The sequence below is a fragment of the Fragaria vesca genome, linkage group LG1 (genome assembly GCF_000184155.1).
Source record: "Fragaria vesca subsp. vesca linkage group LG1, FraVesHawaii_1.0, whole genome shotgun sequence".
In the NCBI taxonomy this organism is placed as follows: domain Eukaryota; kingdom Viridiplantae; phylum Streptophyta; class Magnoliopsida; order Rosales; family Rosaceae; genus Fragaria; species Fragaria vesca.
Genome location: NC_020491.1, coordinates 1,393,236 through 1,411,330, shown reverse-complemented (window position 1 = coordinate 1,411,330; position 18,095 = coordinate 1,393,236). Strand labels below are relative to the sequence as shown.

Sequence of the window (18,095 nt, the reverse complement as noted above, 5' to 3'; positions counted from 1 at the left end):
AGGACCATTGGATCAAGATTGATCAAGGGCTAAGAGCAATTCATGGACACTATATAAAGGCTGCTTGGCTTCATAAATGATGTGGTTCATTCACATAGAAAACTAGAGAAAACCCTAGCAGCAGCCAAGCCTCCTCTTCTCCACCTTTGCCAAGTTCATCCTCCCTTGCCAAACCTTGAAGGACTTCTCCACGTAAGGTAGCAGAGTTGGTGACTTGAAGCATTGAAGCCGAGCATCCCTCTGGCGTCATCAAGCTTTCTTGGAGATTGATCAAAGTGTAAACCTACCTTTACTTTTGTTTAGACTTCTCTAGCAAATTTAATAGTATGTTTCGGATGTTAAGTTTGAGTTTTGGAAGCATATTTTGTTTGCTTTTGTGTTCTTTGGATTCACAATTTTATAAAGCATGTTAGTATTTCGTTTATGATTTTCCTATGATCTGATCTTGCAAATTTTTGTTGATTGAAAGTTTGCGTTTTTGTTTAAATTACTAAAGCTAGAATGCATGCTAGCTGATTGCCATGATTTATCTAAGCTTCTTCAAGTAAGTATAGATCTAAAGTGGTGGAAACTATGTAATAATAGTTGAAAACGTAAACTACAACGATTGCATATTATGACTTCTCGGATATGTGTTTGTTGTTCAATCTCATTCTAATAAATCGTAATGATTCATGTTTAGTGTGGACGAGTACTTAGAGTCGACACTAGGTATAAGTTCTAGACTTCTCTGTGCTTAGACAATTACAGTAGAATTAATGGGATACAATGACTTCTTCAAGCTTGTATTTCGAGATTGTTTCTTTAAATTAGAATTTGCTTGACTTCAGATTATTGGGAATGAAACTTGACATTGATGCGTGGTTAGAATTCGAATCTATCTCTGTTTGAAATATTGAATGAACCGATCACTTGTATATAATACTTTTATTTTCTGTTTTAGTAGGAACATTAGAATCAAACTCTTAAAACCCCCCAGTTTATCTTTGTAAATATGTGAATACTTGTTTATATTACTAACTTAATTGTGACCTTTAAACACAACGCCCTTTAAGTCCCCGGTCGTATCGACCCCTTCTTATCATATGCTATAAACTACAAAAAAGGGTTCTAATTGTCACACCCGGTTTTCGGTGTACGTCAATTTTGGAGGGACTTAAAAAAGTCTCTTGTGTTTATTTATTCTTTTATTTCAAATAATATTGTCCAATGTTTGTTTGTTTTATCTCTTTTCAGATCTGGAATTCAAGATGCAAAACCGATGAATGATGAGGTCGCAATTGTTAATTGGGTTCCCATGAGTCCTCATTAACTCTTGTCGGATTGTCTAACACATGAGCGACTCTCACCTGAGTAAGGGGTATTGGGTGGTGTCTAGGCTGAGATAAGTACCTGGGACCAAAATTGGATCTCTAGACTGTAGACTATGCTTGCATGGTAAGGGGTTTCGACCTCCGCAGTCACAAACGAGTCCTACCAGCCTACTTCATCTCTACCTGGCCATCTAGCCTTCTGAAACCATGGAGTTGTTTATGTCTAGATGATATTTACCAATTCATCTGCCATTGCTGTTTTACTACTTGAAATTTGAAGCTGAAAACTTATAAAACTTATAAATTGAAAGATTAATGTTATTTCTAACCCTTGTAACATGTCAAAGTTCGAACTTGAGTCTAATATACTTGTACTCAGCTTATACTTGTAAATAATAGTTACCTTTTGTTTTCCTTAGTTTTATTAACTTACTTATTAATTGTTTGAAATGTATAGGGTTATGAATGTCCGATGAAGAATGTCCGCGTCCGATAAGTGAAGAGTAGTTTTCTGAAATCAAAGAGCGGTTAGCACGAATTAGGGGAGGAGAAGGATCTTCCAATCTCTCGAATTTTACTGTTCAAACACCCTACACATTCCGGCAGTTGCATTTCGATAGTGAAGATGACGATTCCATACAAGTCAAATCTGTTGTTTCGGTCACACATTCAGAGGAAGACGAGGACACACTTCAGACGATTCCAAATCCTCAACCAGCTCCCATGGCTAGTATAAGAGCACTTTCCGCCCAAGTGGATAACAATGTACCAATCGGTGGTACACCCTCTTGCATTGTCTACCCTGCACCAGCAGAAGGGAAAGAGGGAGATTTCGAGTTGAGAGGTGGATTCCTCCACCAATTACTGAAGTTCTATGGTTTACCAAATGAAGATCCGAACAAACATCTGAAGGCTTTTGAATTTGTGTCCGCAAGCATGTGCCCTAAGAACGCAGATATGCAAATTCTGAAGTTAAAAGCATTTCCATTCTCCCTCGAGGATCACGCAAAGTCATGGCTATTCGATTTGCCATCTGGGCATATCGAATCATGGGATGGAATGAAAACAGAGTTCTTGACCAAGTACTTTCCAGCTTCAAAGATCACTATAATGAGGAAGCAAATCACCGGAGTTCAACAAGGAGTGGATGAGACATTTTGTCCCTTCTACCAAAGGTTCAAAGCACTTGTAGCATCTTGTCCATCTCATGGAATCAAGGAGAGCAATCTGTTGCAATATTTTTATGAAGGATTGTTGCCTTTGGAGCGCCAATTGTTGGATGCCTCAGCTGGAGGGAACTTTGTGGATAAAATGCCTCAAGAAGCATGGACACTACTTGAGAACCGAGCATTGAATGATCAACAATTCTCAACTGCACTGAACAACTCTCGAAAGGTGAATGAAGCCATGTCGTTGGAAAGCAAGATCGATACATTGTTAGCTCACCTTTCCATTGGAAAAGGCCTAGAAGCTGCCAAGGTTTGTGGCGTGTGCTCTGTGCAAGGACATCCTACGAATCAATGCCCTCAACTCATGGACAATAGTGGATGGGAATCAGCAAACGCTCTTGGACAACAAAGGTACAATCCATTCCCCAACACATACAATCCTGGAACTAGAGATAATCCCAACTTTCGTTGGAGCAACACGGAGAATGCATTGAATCCACCACAAAATATTGGCAGCAGCTCATTCCCTCGTCCAGTCGGTTTCTTTCCAAGACCCCAGGTTCCTCAAAACTTTGCTTCTAATCCTTTTATGACTAACAATGCTACTCACCCCTCTTATGAGAAAATGCTTGAGAATCTGTATCAAACCCAAGAGGCTCTTGTAAAGGGACAACAAAGCAATACAAAGGACATAGCTAAACTCAAGAACCAGTTGGGGAAAGTAGTGGACTTTATGGGAAAGATTACTGAGAGCGGGAAGCTCCCACCTAGCACCGTCCCCAACCCAAACTTTGAATCTGCAAGGAGTGGACGAGTGTTCAATGAAGTAACAAAGAAGGAGGAGAAGAAGGCGACAGTGGCCCATGATGAAGAAGAAGAAGAACTTATTGTGAGCACGAAAGATTTAGAGAAAGATCCCGCTACTAAAAGAGTTGAAGCTACATTGCCCAAAACCGAACCGCCAATGGGTGACGATTCTAACTCTAAGAGTTCAGTTATTACTAATTCTCCTATTATGCGTGCTCCATTTCCAAGTAGGTTTCAAAAATCAAAGAAGGAAGAATCTGATCAAGCTATCTTGGAAATTTTTAAGAAAGTGCAAGTGAACATGGCCTTGATTGAGTGCATTACTCAAGTTCCCAAGTATGCAAAATTTCTAAAAGAGTTGTGCACCACAAGGAGACAAACAAGAGAGAAAGAAGTAGTAAAGATGAGTGAGACGGTCTCTGCCGTTCTCCAAAGACGAATGCCACCAAAGCTTAAGGATCCAGGGAGTTTTTCTATCCATTGTGTAATTGGTGATTCTAAATTTGAAAATGTCATGCTGGATTTAGGTGCATCGATTAATATAATGCCATATAGTTTATATGCATCCATGGATCTTGGTGAATTAAAGAATGACAATGTCATCATTCAACTAGCTGATAGGTCAAACACCTACCTTGAGGGATATGTGGAGGATGTTCTTGTGCAAGTTAACCATTTGATATTCCCTGTAGATTTTTACATCATTGATATGGAGGATTCACTCGTGAATTCAACTCCTATTCTTTTAGGGCGTCCATTCATGAGAACAGCTAGAACAAAAATTGATGTGCACGCTGGCACATTAACAATGGAATTTGATGGGGATGTGATTGATTTCAACATCTTTGATGCCATGAGGTATCCTTTATCTGAGCTTAAATCATGTTATTCTATTGACATTGTTGATTCCATTGCACAGAAACATCTTGAAACAATGGTGGAGGATAACTTGGAGTACAACATTTCCCAAGGAATAGGATACAATGAAGATGGAACACCTGTTCCCCAAGAAGAGTTGGAAGACCTGTGGGACACTCACATTCTTGAGACTCTGGCTTCCTTAGAAGGCCGCAGCTTCCAACCAAGGTTTGCTCCTAACTTGTCCCTTCCCATTTCAACTAACAAGTTGTTACCACTACCAGAAGAAAGACTTTAGCTGACCAAAATAAAAAAACCAGGCCGACGAATTATTTTTTCGTCGGCTAAAGTGGACTTTAGCTGACGAAATTTCCCTTCATCGGCTAATTAAAAATTTTCGTCGGCTATGGTCAACTTTAGCAGACGAAATTAAAATTTCGTCGTCTGAATAATTTTTTTCGTCGGCTATAGTCTGTGAACTTTAGCCGACGAAATTTTTAAAAGTTTAACCGACGAAAAATATAATTTCGTCGGCTAAAGTGCCTTAATTTTGTCGGCTAAAGTGCCTTATATTTGCAAATCTGGACAACAACTCATCTGGGAAAAAAAAACTATACGTAGAACCTTCAAACGCAAAAAAGTCGTGAAATAAGATATGACCAGAATGGTAAAATACGTCTACATTTGAAAAATCACGGTATTCTGGTAAAGTCTTGGTGCCGATAGTTGCGGTCAATGCAATTTACCCTTATTATTCACTATGCTGCAGATTTGGTTTTTGGTGTCCGATTGACTATTGTGATACCTTTCCGGAAGCGTAACGGCCCTACGAGTCAAACTCACTTCTAGTGCCATGATGTATGGGCCTTTTTGGCCATCCGAGTCCGTTTAGGGCTTCAAAATGCAGTTTTCTTATTTCCGATTAGAGTTGACCGTTTCGATCGAGCCCTTAACGTTGTCGAATCCAGTTGAATTTTTTACTATAGACATCTTTCGTCATAATGATCATATCGGAAAGTCGAATTTTGGTTTGTAAATTTTAGTCATCGGAATCACAACGTGTCTACTATTTACTGTTATTATTCCCTATGGAGAGCCCTATCGTCAGAAGGTAAATGTCTCAAAATTTTTATATGGGCAGTTGCGTCTCATCTACGTGAGAGTTTTTTGTGTGGAAGGTTTGACCAAACCACGTAATATAGAGGGAGATATGAGTGTTTTCGTGTGATAAGTGACGATGGATTAGGGTTACCCATTTCGATCGAGTCCTTAACGTTGTCGGATCCAGTTGAATTTTTTACCATAGACATCTTTTGTCATAATGATCATATCTGACGGTCGAATTTTGTTTTGTGAATTTTAGTCATCGGAATCACAACGTGTCTACTAATGTTGTATAACTTGTTTAGTAGGTTATACAACTTTGTGAACCAACTCTATATAGGAGGCAAAATTATCAAAAATCTCGTGAAATAAGATGTGTTCAGAATGGTGAAATACGGCTATGGTTCAAAAATCACGTAAATGGGGTAAAGTCTCGGGGCCGATAGTAGCGGTCAACCCTATTTACCGTTATTATTCCCTATGGGGAGCCCTATCGTCGGAAGGCAAATGTCTCAAAATTTTTATATAGGCGGTTGCGTCTCATCTACATGAAAGTTTTTCGTGTGGAAGGTTTGACCAAACTACATAATATAAAGGGAGATATGAGCGTTTTCGTGAATTTATAGACTTTAGCCGACGAGATATTAAAAAAGTCGTCGGCTAAGGTCAAAAATTTTTGGGCGGTAAACCAAATTTGGAGGAAAATTTTCAAAGGACTTTAGCCGACGAAAATATATGAAAAGTCGAAAAATTTTCAACATTTTCAACCAAAATTTTTGGGCGGTCAACCAAAATTTTCAAAATTTTCAAAAGAGTTTAGCCGACAAAAATAAAGAATTTCGTCGGCTAAAGTTCTTTATATTACCGAAGGTGGATGGTAAGAAGTCTATTTCGCCTGCCAGATTTTCTTCTCGGCCTAGCTCCGCTGTCAAGCCACCGGAGACCGCCACACTTGTCCCAAAAGCTTCGCCGTCGTCTCTACTTCATTGCTGGATAGGTGGTTCATCGAGTGGCGCCGCCGTGAGAGATAAATCGAGCTCCAAAACTCCGCCGGTTCGGATTCGGTGTCGATCGAATTTCTCCTTCCTCAGGTCACCATTTGGTGAGTTCTATATATGGATAAGTTGAGTTTGATTAGTACTACATTCCCCTAGAATTTGGTAGCTCGATTCGGTGTGTGGGAGGAGAATCGAAGATTTGAAGTTTTTAGGGTTTAAAATTGGGGATTTTTATATTTTGATTCAATTAACCTGTTTAGGGTTAGAATTGGGCTTCGACTTCTTCTAGAAAGTTGTTCGAAATGTTGAGAAGAAGATTCTGTCAAATTTTGGTGGTGATTGGAGGTGGCCGAAAGTTTCTGCAGTTTTTTTTTTCAAAAACTTAGCAACTTTAGCCGACGATACTTAAAGGTTTATTCGTCGGTTATAGTATTTTTAAATTTTTTTATAAGGTTTAGCTGACGAATTATGACATATTTCATCGGCTATAGTTATTTTTTAATTTTTATAAGGTTTAGCCGACGAAACAGACTATATTTCGTCAGCTATAGTTATTTTTTAAATTTTTATAAGGTTTAGCCGACGAAACAGACTATATTTCGTCGGCTATAGTTATTTTTTTAAATTTTTTTATAAGGTTTAGCCGAAGAACATACTATATTTCGTCGGCTATAGTCTGGGAAAAACTTTTTTATTACAGACTTTAGCCGACGAATATCTTAATTGTTTCGTCGGCTAAAGTCTGGGAAAAAAACCGACGACATGTTTTTCGTCGGCTAAACTGCGGGACTATAGCCGACGAAATTTTTTTTTTCGTCGGCTAAAGTCATCACAGACGACCTTTTCCCGACGAAATCTTAGCCGACGATGGCTCGTCGGCTAAGATCTTAGCTGACGAATTAAGCTAACAGGCCGACGAAAATTTTTCGTCGGCTAAAGTGCTTGTCCTGGTAGTGTACCTTCTATAGAACAAGCACCTGAACTTGAATTGAAGGAATTGCCCGATCATTTAAAGTATGTGTTCTTGGGGGAAGTCAAGACTTTGCCAGCAATAGTGTCCTCTAAATTAGAGGAAGATCAAGAGAGACGGTTGGTGGAAGTATTGAAGAAATACAAGACCGCTATTCGGTGGACTTTAGCGGATATCAAGGGAATAAGCCCAACCACTTGCATCCATCGTATTTTGCTTGAAGATGGCGCTAAGCCCACTCGAGAGGTCCAAAGACGCCTTCATGCTCCGATGATGAAGGTTATGCAAGATGAAGTGATCAAATTGCTAGATTGTGGTGTCATCTACCCCATATCCGATAGCAAATGGGTTTCACCCGTGCAATGTGTTCCAAAGAAATCTGGAGTGACCGTGGTGAGGAATGCAGAAAACGAGCTAGTACCCCAATGTGTTGTAATTGGACATAGAGTTTGCATAGACTATAGGAAGCTCAATGCCACCACTAGAAAAGACCACTTTCCCTTACCATTCATTGATCAAATGCTTGAAAGGTTGGCTGGTCATGAATTCTACTGCTTCTTGGATGGATATAGTGGCTACAACCAGATGTGCATAGCCCAAGAAGATCAAGAAAAGACTACATTCACATGTCCCTTTGGCACATTTGCTTATAGGCGCATGCCCTTTGGTTTGTGCAATGCACCGGGTACTTTTCAACGTTGCATGATGTCTATTTTCTCGGATTACATTGAAAATATAATTGAGGTTTTTATGGATGACTTTAGTGTTTTTGGTAAAAACTTTGATTCATGTTTGAAGAATTTAGAACTCATTTTAAAAAGGTGTGTTGAAACTAATCTGGTTTTAAATTGGGAAAAATGCCATTTCATGGTAACACAAGGTATTGTGCTAGGACATATCATTTCTGCAAGAGGCATTGAAGTTGATAAAGCCAAGATTGATCTTATTCGTTACTTACCCTACCCCACAACTGTGAGGGAGATTCGCTCATTTCTTGGCCATGCAGGTTTTTATCGCAGGTTTATCAAGGATTTTTCCAAGATAGCAAGACCCCTTTGCCGTTTACTACAAAAGGATGTACCCTTTGATTTTGACGACGAATGCAAGCAAGCATTTGAGAAGTTGAAGGAGTTGTTAACTATGGCACCTGTGATGATGCCCTGGGATTGGAATGAGCCCTTTGAGCTCATGTGTGATGCATCCGACTATGCGGTTGGAGCTGTGCTAGGGCAGCAGAAAGACAAGAAGCCCTATGCTATTTATTATACCTCAAGGACTCTCAATGATGCTCAATTGAATTATTCAACAACTGAAAAAGAGCTCCTTGCTGTTATTTTTGCTTTAGATAAATTTCGTCCTTATATACTTCAATCTAAAGTAACAATTTACACAGATCATGCAGCGTTGAGGTATTTGTTTACCAAGAAGGATGCCAAGCCAAGACTCATCCGATGGATTTTGTTGCTCCAAGAATTTGACATTGAGATCAAAGACAAGAAAGGGAGTGACAACGTGGTTGCGGATCACTTGAGCAGACTCGTGCGAGAAGAGGATGCGCTGCCCTTGAGCGAGACATTTCCGGATGAACAGCTCTTCGGAATTGAGGTAAGTGAACCATGGTATGCAGATATTGTAAATTATTTGGTCACTAAGACTTTTCCAGATGATTTACCTCATTCTCAAAAAGATAAACTAAAGAAAATGGCTAGGCATTATGTTTGGGATGAACCTTACTTGTGGAAACATTGTGTTGATCAAATAATTAGAAGGTGTGTCCCAGAAACTGAGCATAAATCAATACTTACCGTTTGCCATTCTGAAGTATGTGGAGGTCATTTTGGATCTCGTAGAACTGCCCTTAAAGTTTTGGATGCAGGTTTCTTTTGGCCTACAATTTTTAGAGATGCCTATTTGTTTTGCAAAACTTGTGATAGGTGTCAACGATTAGGAAACCTAGGACCTAAGGATCAAATGCCTTTACACCATATCATAACTGTTGAAATTTTTGATGTGTGGGGTATTGATTTTATGGGACCTTTTCCCTCATCCAATGGTTATTTGTATATACTTGTGGCAGTTGATTATGTTTCGAAATGGGTGGAAGCGATAGCCACCAAAACTAATGATTCCAAAGTTGTTGCAGATTTCCTTCGCTCTCACATATTTTGTAAGTTTGGAATGCCTAGAGTTATCATAAGCGATGGAGGATCCCATTTCTTCAACCGAACCATTGAAGCTCTGCTCAAGAAGTACAACGTTACACACAAGGTTTCTACACCTTACCATCCTCAAACAAGTGGACAAGCAGAAATTTCAAACCGGGAGATAAAGAGAATCTTGGAGAAAACGGTGAGCCCAAACCGAAAGGATTGGAGTCAAAAGCTAAATGATGCACTGTGGGCTTACCGAACAGCTTACAAGACCCCCATTGGGACATCCCCATTTCGGTTCGTTTGTGGGAAAGCATGTCACCTTCCGGTGGAGCTAGAGCACAAAGCATTGTGGGCGGTGAAGAATTTCAACATGAACATTGATGATATCGGCCTACATAGGAAGCTCCAATTGAATGAACTTGAAGAAATTAGAAATGATGCCTACGACAATGCATGGATCTACAAAGAGAGAACAAAAGCTTATCATGATAAAATAATCCGTGGCAAATCTTTTGTTGTTGGACAAAAAGTGTTATTATTCCATTCTAGACTTCAACTTTTTCCTGGTAAGTTACGTTCTCGATGGATTGGTCCTTTCATAGTTACTTATGTTTTTCCACATGGTGCTGTGCAGATAAGAGTGAAAAGACTGGAGAAATATTCAAGGTGAATGGCCACCGGTTGAAGCCCTACTATGAGGCTTTCCAAGAATACAATGTGGAGGAAGTACCCCTCCATGATGTGCCACCCACATACAGCTAAAATGGAGGTACAAGTCTAGGCTGAAAGACTATAAACATTAAGCGCTGCTTGGGAGGCAACCCAATTCAACCGAAGAAATGGAGGAGCCATCAACGCAGATTTGTTTTCCATCCTTTCTTCTCTTTTACTTTTCGTTATATTTATTTGTTTGTTTTTGTTTGTTGTAAGTTTCTATTCCATACTTTGATTCTTCACATTATTTTGTGAACATTGAGGACAATGTAGAGTTTAAGTGTGGGGAAAGGATTTACATTTTATTGAATCTTATATTGAAAAATGTCCAAAATTTAAAACTTTTCATTTGTTTTTGAGTCATAGGAGCCCATAACTGTCTATGATGAATGAAAATCTCTGAAATTATGGATAAGAAAAGATCACAAGATCAAGATGATTTCCAACTAATATTCTGTGGTTAATTGAAATGAATGGAAATCATGTGAAATGTAGTGGATATGATTTGAATCTCTGGTACAGAAATGAGCATGTTAGGACAAGTTTTGATTCATATGACCTTAAATGTGAGCTTTTGAGCCTATATATGTGCTATTCTTTCTGAGTGTTCATTGAAATATTCTCATTCATTTTCTTGGCTATAAATTTTTTGCAAACCTCATTATTCTTTCAATTTGATTGATTGCTCACCATAGCTTTTAATGAACTAGAGATGACTAGAACTCACTCTTGTGGACTTTCAAAACTTTTATCATAAACTACTCTAATTTTGGAAAGGATAAATGGAACTTTTTAGGATGAACACCAATGCCAAACAAGCTTGTATCCCTATTTGTGTGCGCTGCACACCCCTTTAGTTGAACCCCCTTTGAGCCTACATTGAGCCTCTTCTTTCATCACCCATGTAATCTTTACCTGAACTTAGTATAGCATATCTCTACCTTGTCCTTTGGGCCGAGTAGAGCACGTTGTGTGAAGACTACTAGAAGTGATGATTAAGAGCAAGTGTGGGGGAAGGAGTTTCTGAAATGTCCTTGTTCTAAGAAGCAAAGAAAATGCCGATAAAAAAAAGAAAAAATAAAATAAAATTTCGGCAGAAAAAGAAGAAGAAATCTGGACATTGTCTTTGTATTGTGAAATGGGAATTTTTGATGTAAATGGAAGGCCTAAAATTGAAATAATTGGCCTTTGTTCTGTTTCAATTTGTGTAAGGAGGTGCAGCGACGTTCTTGGAGGTCCAAAAGATGTTTTGGTCCTTGTTTTGGCGACATAAGGCAATTGATAATGCTCTGCTAGGTCCTTAGGAATTTTGAAATTCCTTACTCTTAAATTCATACCCCTAGCCCAGCCTCATTAACACCTTTCAAAAGTTCCTTTTGATCTAAAAGATGAGTAAAATTTGATTTGTGGAGTTTGTTCCAAGAGTTGAGTCTATGGTATGGTTCATTTGTGTGAGTAATCATATTCATTCATGAGGTTTACATCTGTTCTATTGTGCTTTTGTTCATATAAATGCAAGCTTTGTTCTAACTTGCATACTTGTTGTGTGATTAAACCAGAAAATATGAGTGAAGAATGAGTGCATACCTTGTGAGATTGAATCATACTTGTCTGAAACATGCTGAGCTTAAAAATCACCATTGTTCTATCAGGTCCTACATGTAAATATGTGATCTATGCATGGCAATTAGCTTCTAAAATTTTATGGAATGATTCTTGGTTGAGTGCTAATTTTGATGCCATGAGAGTAGAGATTCTGAGACAATAGTTATGGGCATTAGAGTTGAGAGTTTGTTACTTTGTGCTTTTTCAAGTCTGTTTGTTGTTATTAGAGTCTGTTTGTTAGTTTGGTTTTGCTAAGGGACTAGCAAAAACTAAGTGTGGGGGAATTTGATATGAGCACAAAGTGCTATGTTTATAATGTATTTCCTACCCTATTTAGTTATGTTATTTCCTTAATAATGTTAGTTATGACATGTTTTGTGATTATAGAGGCAAGAAGAGCCTAAATCGAGAAAAGACGGCTAAATCGTGGATTTAAGAGAAAAATGTAGAAAGCCCAAAAGGAAGCCCGAGTCCAAGGAAGGAAGAAGAAGCAAATTTGGATTCCAACTCTAAAAGGGAGGAGAAAAGTCAAACTTGTGGAGCTAGTCCCACATCATTGAAGAGAAGTTCAACTTGAACAAGTAATCCTTGCTATGAAGACTCTTGGAGGCTAATCAATGTATCTGGACATGATTCAAGCTAGATTAAAAGCATTATTGCACATGTCTAGAAATATTTTTAGAGATAAGATAAATATCTTTGAAGATAAGGAAAATATCAATGGAGTTAAATATCATATTTTGTGCAATCAAGGAGGACCATTGGATCAAGATTTAATCAAGGGCTAAGAGCAATTCATGGACACTATATAAAGGCTGCTTGGCTTCATAAATGATGTTGGTTCATTTCACATAGAAAACTAGAGAAAACCCTAGCAGCAGCCAAGCCTCCTCTTCTCCACCTTTGCCAAGTTCATCCTCCCTTGCCAAACCTTGAAGGACTTCTCCACGAAGGTAGCAGAGTTGGTGACTTGAAGCATTGAAGCCGAGCATCCCTCTGGAGTCATCAAGCTTTCTTGGAGATTGATCAAAGTGTAAACCTACCTTTACTTTTGTTTAGACTTCTCTAGCAAATTTAATAGTATGTTTCGGATGTTAAGTTTGAGTTTTGGAAGCATATTTTGTTTGCTTTTGTGTTCTTTGGATTCACAATTTTATAAAGCATGTTAGTATTTCATTTTTGATTTTCCTATGATCTGATCTTGCAAATTTTTGTTGGTTGAAAGTTCGCGTTTTTGTTTAAATTACTAAAGCTAGAATGCATGCTAGCTGATTGCCATGATTTGTGCTAAGCTTTGATTGAGAACGTAAACTACAACTATTGCATATTATGACTTCTCGGATATGTGTTTATTGTTCAATCTCATTCTAATAAATTGTAATGATTCATGTTTAGTGTGGACGGGTACTTAGAGTCGACACTAGGTATCGATCGCAGCTTTTGCATGAAATGTTCTAAGTTCTAGACTTCTCTGTGCTTAGACAATTAAAGTAGAATTAATAGGATACAATGACTTCTTCAAGCTTGTGTTTCGAGATTGTTTCTTTAAATTAGAATTTGCTTGACTTCAGATTATTGGGAATGAAACTTGACATTGATGTGTGGTTAGAATTCAAATCTATCTCTGTTTGAAATGTTGAATGAACCGATCACTTGTATATAATACTTTTATTTTCTGTTTTAGTAGGAACGTTAGAATCAAACTCTTAAAACCCCCCAGTTTATCTTTGTAAATATGTGAATACTTGTTTATATTACTAACTTAATTGTGACCTTTAAACGCAAGAGCGCCCTTTAAGTCCCCAGTCGTATCGACCCCTTCTTATCATATGCTATAAACTACAAAAAGGGTTCTAATTGTCACACCCAGTTTTCGGTGTACGTCAAGAATTCATTGTTTAGAAGAACTTTGGCATATGTTCGGGATCAATAAGGTTTATGTACGGAAATCTTTAGCATGCAATCTAGGGAATTCAATTGCTATCAACTAGAGAGAAGGGTAGGAGTATTAGGTGGTGGATTCAATGCTTTAGCATCTTTATAATCTATGTTCTTAAACTCTTCATAATCTCATTTCTTTGTTTTTTTTTAGTTTTGTATTTTATTTCTTTTATTTTTTGTTTTCATTCATAAACATCATAAAATCAGTGTGTGTATCTCATTAGGTGTAGTATAATTGTCAGACTAAGTTGTTTTAATCAATCCATAGAGGGAACGACCTCGTGCTTGCACTTCTATTCTATAAGTTGTTCGTGCACTGGCGAGTACTATATTAAAACATACAACAAGTTTTTGGCGCCGTCAGCCATGGATTGTGTTAATTCAATTTGATTTATCGATTGTGCAATATTTAATTTTTGTTTATTTTCTGTTTTCTTTTTATTTTTATTTTTCTGATTTTTTTTGTTTGTTTTTCTTATAGGTTTGAATTTGGTTTATGCAAGGTTGTCGATCTCAGAACTTAGATCTCATTGTCTACGATCCAGAGATTGAACGAACTCGTAGAATACTATTGAGGCAAGGGCGAGCTCAAGCTCAAGTTCAAGGTGCAATGGCAGATAAGGAGACGAAAGCATTGAAGGAGTTCACTGCTCCTACTGCACTCACAACATCATCTTGCATCGTTGTGGCTTTTATTCCTAATGGAGTGCGTTTTGAGTTTAGACTAGCAACAATCCAGAGCCTACCTAATTTTTTTGGGAAGACTAATCAAGATCCTTATTTTCATGTGGAGGAATTCAAAGACATATGTGGAACTTTCAAGTATGGGATATCAGATGAGCAGATTCGTTTGAGGCTTTTTCCATTCTCTTTGAAAGACAAGGCGAGAAAGTGGCTAAGTTCTCTTCCTCCTAATACCATCACTACTTGGGAGGATTTGCTTAAGAAGTTCTTGTTGAAATTCTTCCCTGCTACAAAGACCAATGCTCTCCAAACAGAAATTTTTAATATCCGTCAACCTGATGGAGAACCTTTTTATGAGGGTTGGGAGCGTTACAAGGATTTGTTTGTGAGGTGTCCTCACCATGGATTTACTAAACCTCAAAAGGCTCAATTTTTCTATAGAGGTTTGAACTCTCAAAAAAGAAGTATGGTGGATGCTACAGTTGGTGGAAGCTTGATGGGACAGACAGCAGAAGCAGCAATTCAAGCTTTTGAGACTATAATTAAGTGAGAATTCGCAGCAGTATGAGCCTTATGCATCAGGTTCTAAAAGAGGAGGTCTTTATGAGGTTAGTGCAAATACCAAGCTAGAAGAACAAGTTGCAGCTTTGGCAAGACAAATGAAAAGCCTTACTCCTCTATTAAACAAGGCTACAAAGGAGACATGTGCCTTGTGTTCTAGTTTTTCACATACTACAGAAGCTGTCCAGAACTTCATGGTGATGAGGAAGTCAACATGGTGAATAACTATGGAAGACCAATGAATAATTTCTCTGGTAATAACTATAATTCGGGTTGGAGGCCACATCCGAATCTTTCTTATAGCAACAACAATCATGTGCAGATGCCAAGAAATAATCCTCCTATTCAGAATTATCAAGGGCCAAGTGAACAAAGAAAACCATCTCTTGAAGAAACTATGCAGCAACTTGCACAAAATCAGATAGAATTTCAAAAGTCCAATGCTTAGATGCTTCATGCTATTCAAGAGACCAAGAAAGAGCAGCAAGTTCAATCTCAAGCTATTTCTAAGTTGGAAGTTCAAGTTGGGCAGATTGCCAATGCTTTGAATAAGAGAGAACAAGGGCGTTTCCCTAGCCAACCTCTTGTTAATCTGAGGGGTCAATTTGAGAAGCATGAGACTATGAAAGCTGTGATCACATTGAGGAGTGGGAAAAAGGTTGATACCAATGTTCGTGATTCGAAAGATGTTCCAGAAGAAGAGCAGCAAGAAGAGTCCGAAACAGGGATTGATGATACTGTTGTTATCCCAGATGTTACTGTATCAGCAGAGAGGAGCTCCGAAACCAGGATTGAAAAGACTGTTTCAATCCCGGGCAGAAAAACTGATCAGAAACCAACAACTTCCAGCAGTCCAGTGACGAATTTGAAGCCTCGGTCTCAATTTGTTCCTAAACCTCCATATCCAGAGTTGCTCCAGAAGCCAAAGAAAGATAGTCACTTGTCTAAGATTATGGAATTATTTCGTAAGGTGTAGATCAATATTCCTTTGCTTGATACTATTAAGCAAATTCCAGCTTATACAAAGTTTTTGAAGGATTTATGCACTAACAAAAGGAGATTCAAAGACCATGAGAAGGTGTTGTTGTCAGAAGAGGTTAGTGCAGTGATTCAAAGGAGACTCCCTCCAAAGTTGAAGGACCCAGGAAGCTTTACAATACCTTGCACCATTGGTGATCATCACTTTGAGCGTGCTTTGATGGATTTGGGTGCTAGTGTCAACTTGATGTCGTACTCATTGTTTCTGAAATTAAAGCTTGGTGACTTGCAACCTACATCCATGACTTTGCAATTTGCAGACCGATCAATCAAGCGACCGAAAGGAATTGTGGAAGATGTGTTGGTGAAGGTTGATAAGTTCATATTGCCTGCAGACTTTGTCATTCTTGAAATTGAACCAGATGATTTTGATAGAGCAGAAGTACCTATTATCTTGGGACGTGCATTCATGGCTACCGCTGATACGGTGATAAGAGTGAAGGATGGTAGTTTATCAATGAAAGTTGGTGACATGTTAGTGGAGTATAAAGTCTTTGAAGCTAGTCGACGTCCTTCAGACGATGGTAAATGCTTTATGGTTGATTCTTTTTCTCCTATTACTCAGGAAGCTTATGTTTTGAATTCTTATAAAGATCCTCTTGAGGTATGCTTAACACAAGCGATAATGGATTTTGATGCCAAGAAAGAAGTTGATGAATTGGAAAAGCTTCTTAATGATGCACCGGTTTTTGAACCACGGAAGTGGAACCAATTTGAGTCTTTACCTTTGTCTACAAACAAAGTTATGCCTTCTATTCAGCAAGCACCAAAGTTAGAGCTCAAACCGCTGCCCCAACACTTGAAGTATGTATTTTCAGGTGAAAGTGAGACACTACCAGTTGTTATTGCCTCGGACCTTTGTGAAGAGGATGCAAAGAAGCTGCTGTAAATTGACAATGTGAAGCCCACACGTGATGCACAAAGACGTTTGAATCCACCAATGAAAGAAGTTGAACAAGATGAAATTTTAAAGCCTCCTGATGTTGGAGTTATATATCCAATTAATTCTAACTGGGAAATCAAGAATATTTTGGAGGAAATTCGTAATGAGTCCTATGAGAATGCCAAGATTTACAAGGAGCGCACCAAGAAGTTTCATGACAAAGTCATTCGTCAAAAGACTTTTGAGCCAGATCAAAAGGTGTTGCTATATAACTCTCGACTTAGACTCTTTCCAGGGAAGTTGAAGTCAAGGTGGATGGGTCCTTTTATGGTTACAAAGGTGTTACCTCATGGAGTAGTTGAAATTCAGAACTTAAGGAACAACTCTACATTCAAGGTGAATGGTCAACGTCTCAAGCCTTATTTGGAGACTACTTTTGAGACCAATGAGCAACGTATTCCTCTCACTGATCGTCCACAACAATGAGCTTAATATGGTCTGGTTGAAGACAATAAACTTAGCGCTTTCCGGGAGGCAACCCGAAGACCTTTCGAAGAAGATGGATGTGTGTTCAGCAAGGAAGAAGGCTTCTTAACGTGCTCCTATCTATTACCTTCAAACCAGGGAAGTTTCCTATCTCTTTTCTCCTATTTGTGTTGTTAATTTTCAGATTTTAGTTGTTTTGGTCTTCCTTTATCCCCTTATTTTTTGTTACTATACTATTCTACAACTTTTTGGGATTGCAAGCTGTGTTGCAATCCCTGTTTTGTGTTGCTTTTTCTTCACATTGCGGACAATGCTCAATTTAAGTTTGGGGGTGGGATTTTGTGTTTTTGTTTTCTTTGTGTGATTTTTAGGTCGTTTTTAGTACTTTTTTTCATAAAAAAAAATTAAATTAAATTAATTAAAAAAAACAGAGTCTAGTTTTAGGTTTATTTTCTGTTGTGTTTTAGGTGTCTTCAAAACATTGTGATGAGTAAGAACTTTTACAGGAATTATATGGTCATGAGATGAGAACAAGCATGTGTTAATTCATAACCTTAAATAATTGCTAATGGATTTTTATGATTATCATGCTTGATTTGTTTTACATTGACACTTGATTTGAACCTTATGTGAGATTATTGAGCCTATTTGTGTTTTTCTTTTCTGAGTGATTATTTAGATCATCCTTATTTCTTGACATGAAGTTTTATTGATTTCACATTTCGTTTCATCTTGACTAGTCATTGACCACAATTCTTTAATGAAACTAGAGAATGCTAGAACTTGTCTTCACACCTGTCGAAGCTTTATG

At 38.1% G+C, this 18,095-nt stretch overlaps 2 protein-coding genes across 2 annotated transcripts; both read left to right on the top strand.

The window, feature by feature from the left end:
- The first annotated feature begins 2,036 nt into the window (after positions 1-2,036).
- On the top strand, positions 2,037-2,667 carry LOC101297961. The gene is made up of 2 exons (XM_004288693.1): positions 2,037-2,501; positions 2,602-2,667. The coding sequence occupies exons 1-2, from the start codon at positions 2,037-2,039 to the stop codon at positions 2,665-2,667; spliced, it is 531 nt and encodes a 176-aa protein (XP_004288741.1).
- Positions 2,668-2,720: 53 nt separating this feature from the next.
- Positions 2,721-17,284, top strand: LOC101297673. Its single transcript, XM_004288692.1, has 5 exons — positions 2,721-3,683; positions 4,354-4,375; positions 7,443-8,992; positions 9,488-9,811; positions 16,967-17,284. The coding sequence occupies exons 1-5, from the start codon at positions 2,721-2,723 to the stop codon at positions 17,282-17,284; spliced, it is 3,177 nt and encodes a 1,058-aa protein (XP_004288740.1).
- Positions 17,285-18,095: the final 811 nt, after the last annotated feature.

Bases quoted from the DNA above. Each gene is read 5' to 3' on its own strand.
- LOC101297673 (XM_004288692.1), top strand. From the start codon at position 2,721: ATGTCGTTGGAAAGCAAGATCGATACATTGTTAGCTCACCTTTCCATT. The intron at 8,993-9,487 runs GTCCCAGAAACT...GTTACACACAAG, and splicing joins ATCAAATAATTAGAAGGTGT to GTTTCTACACCTTACCATCC. The intron at 9,812-16,966 runs GCCTACGACAAT...ATTCGTAATGAG, and splicing joins TTGAAGAAATTAGAAATGAT to TCCTATGAGAATGCCAAGAT.
- LOC101297961 (XM_004288693.1), top strand. From the start codon at position 2,037: ATGGCTAGTATAAGAGCACTTTCCGCCCAAGTGGATAACAATGTACCA. The intron at 2,502-2,601 runs GTAGCATCTTGT...TGGATGCCTCAG, and splicing joins ACCAAAGGTTCAAAGCACTT to CTGGAGGGAACTTTGTGGAT.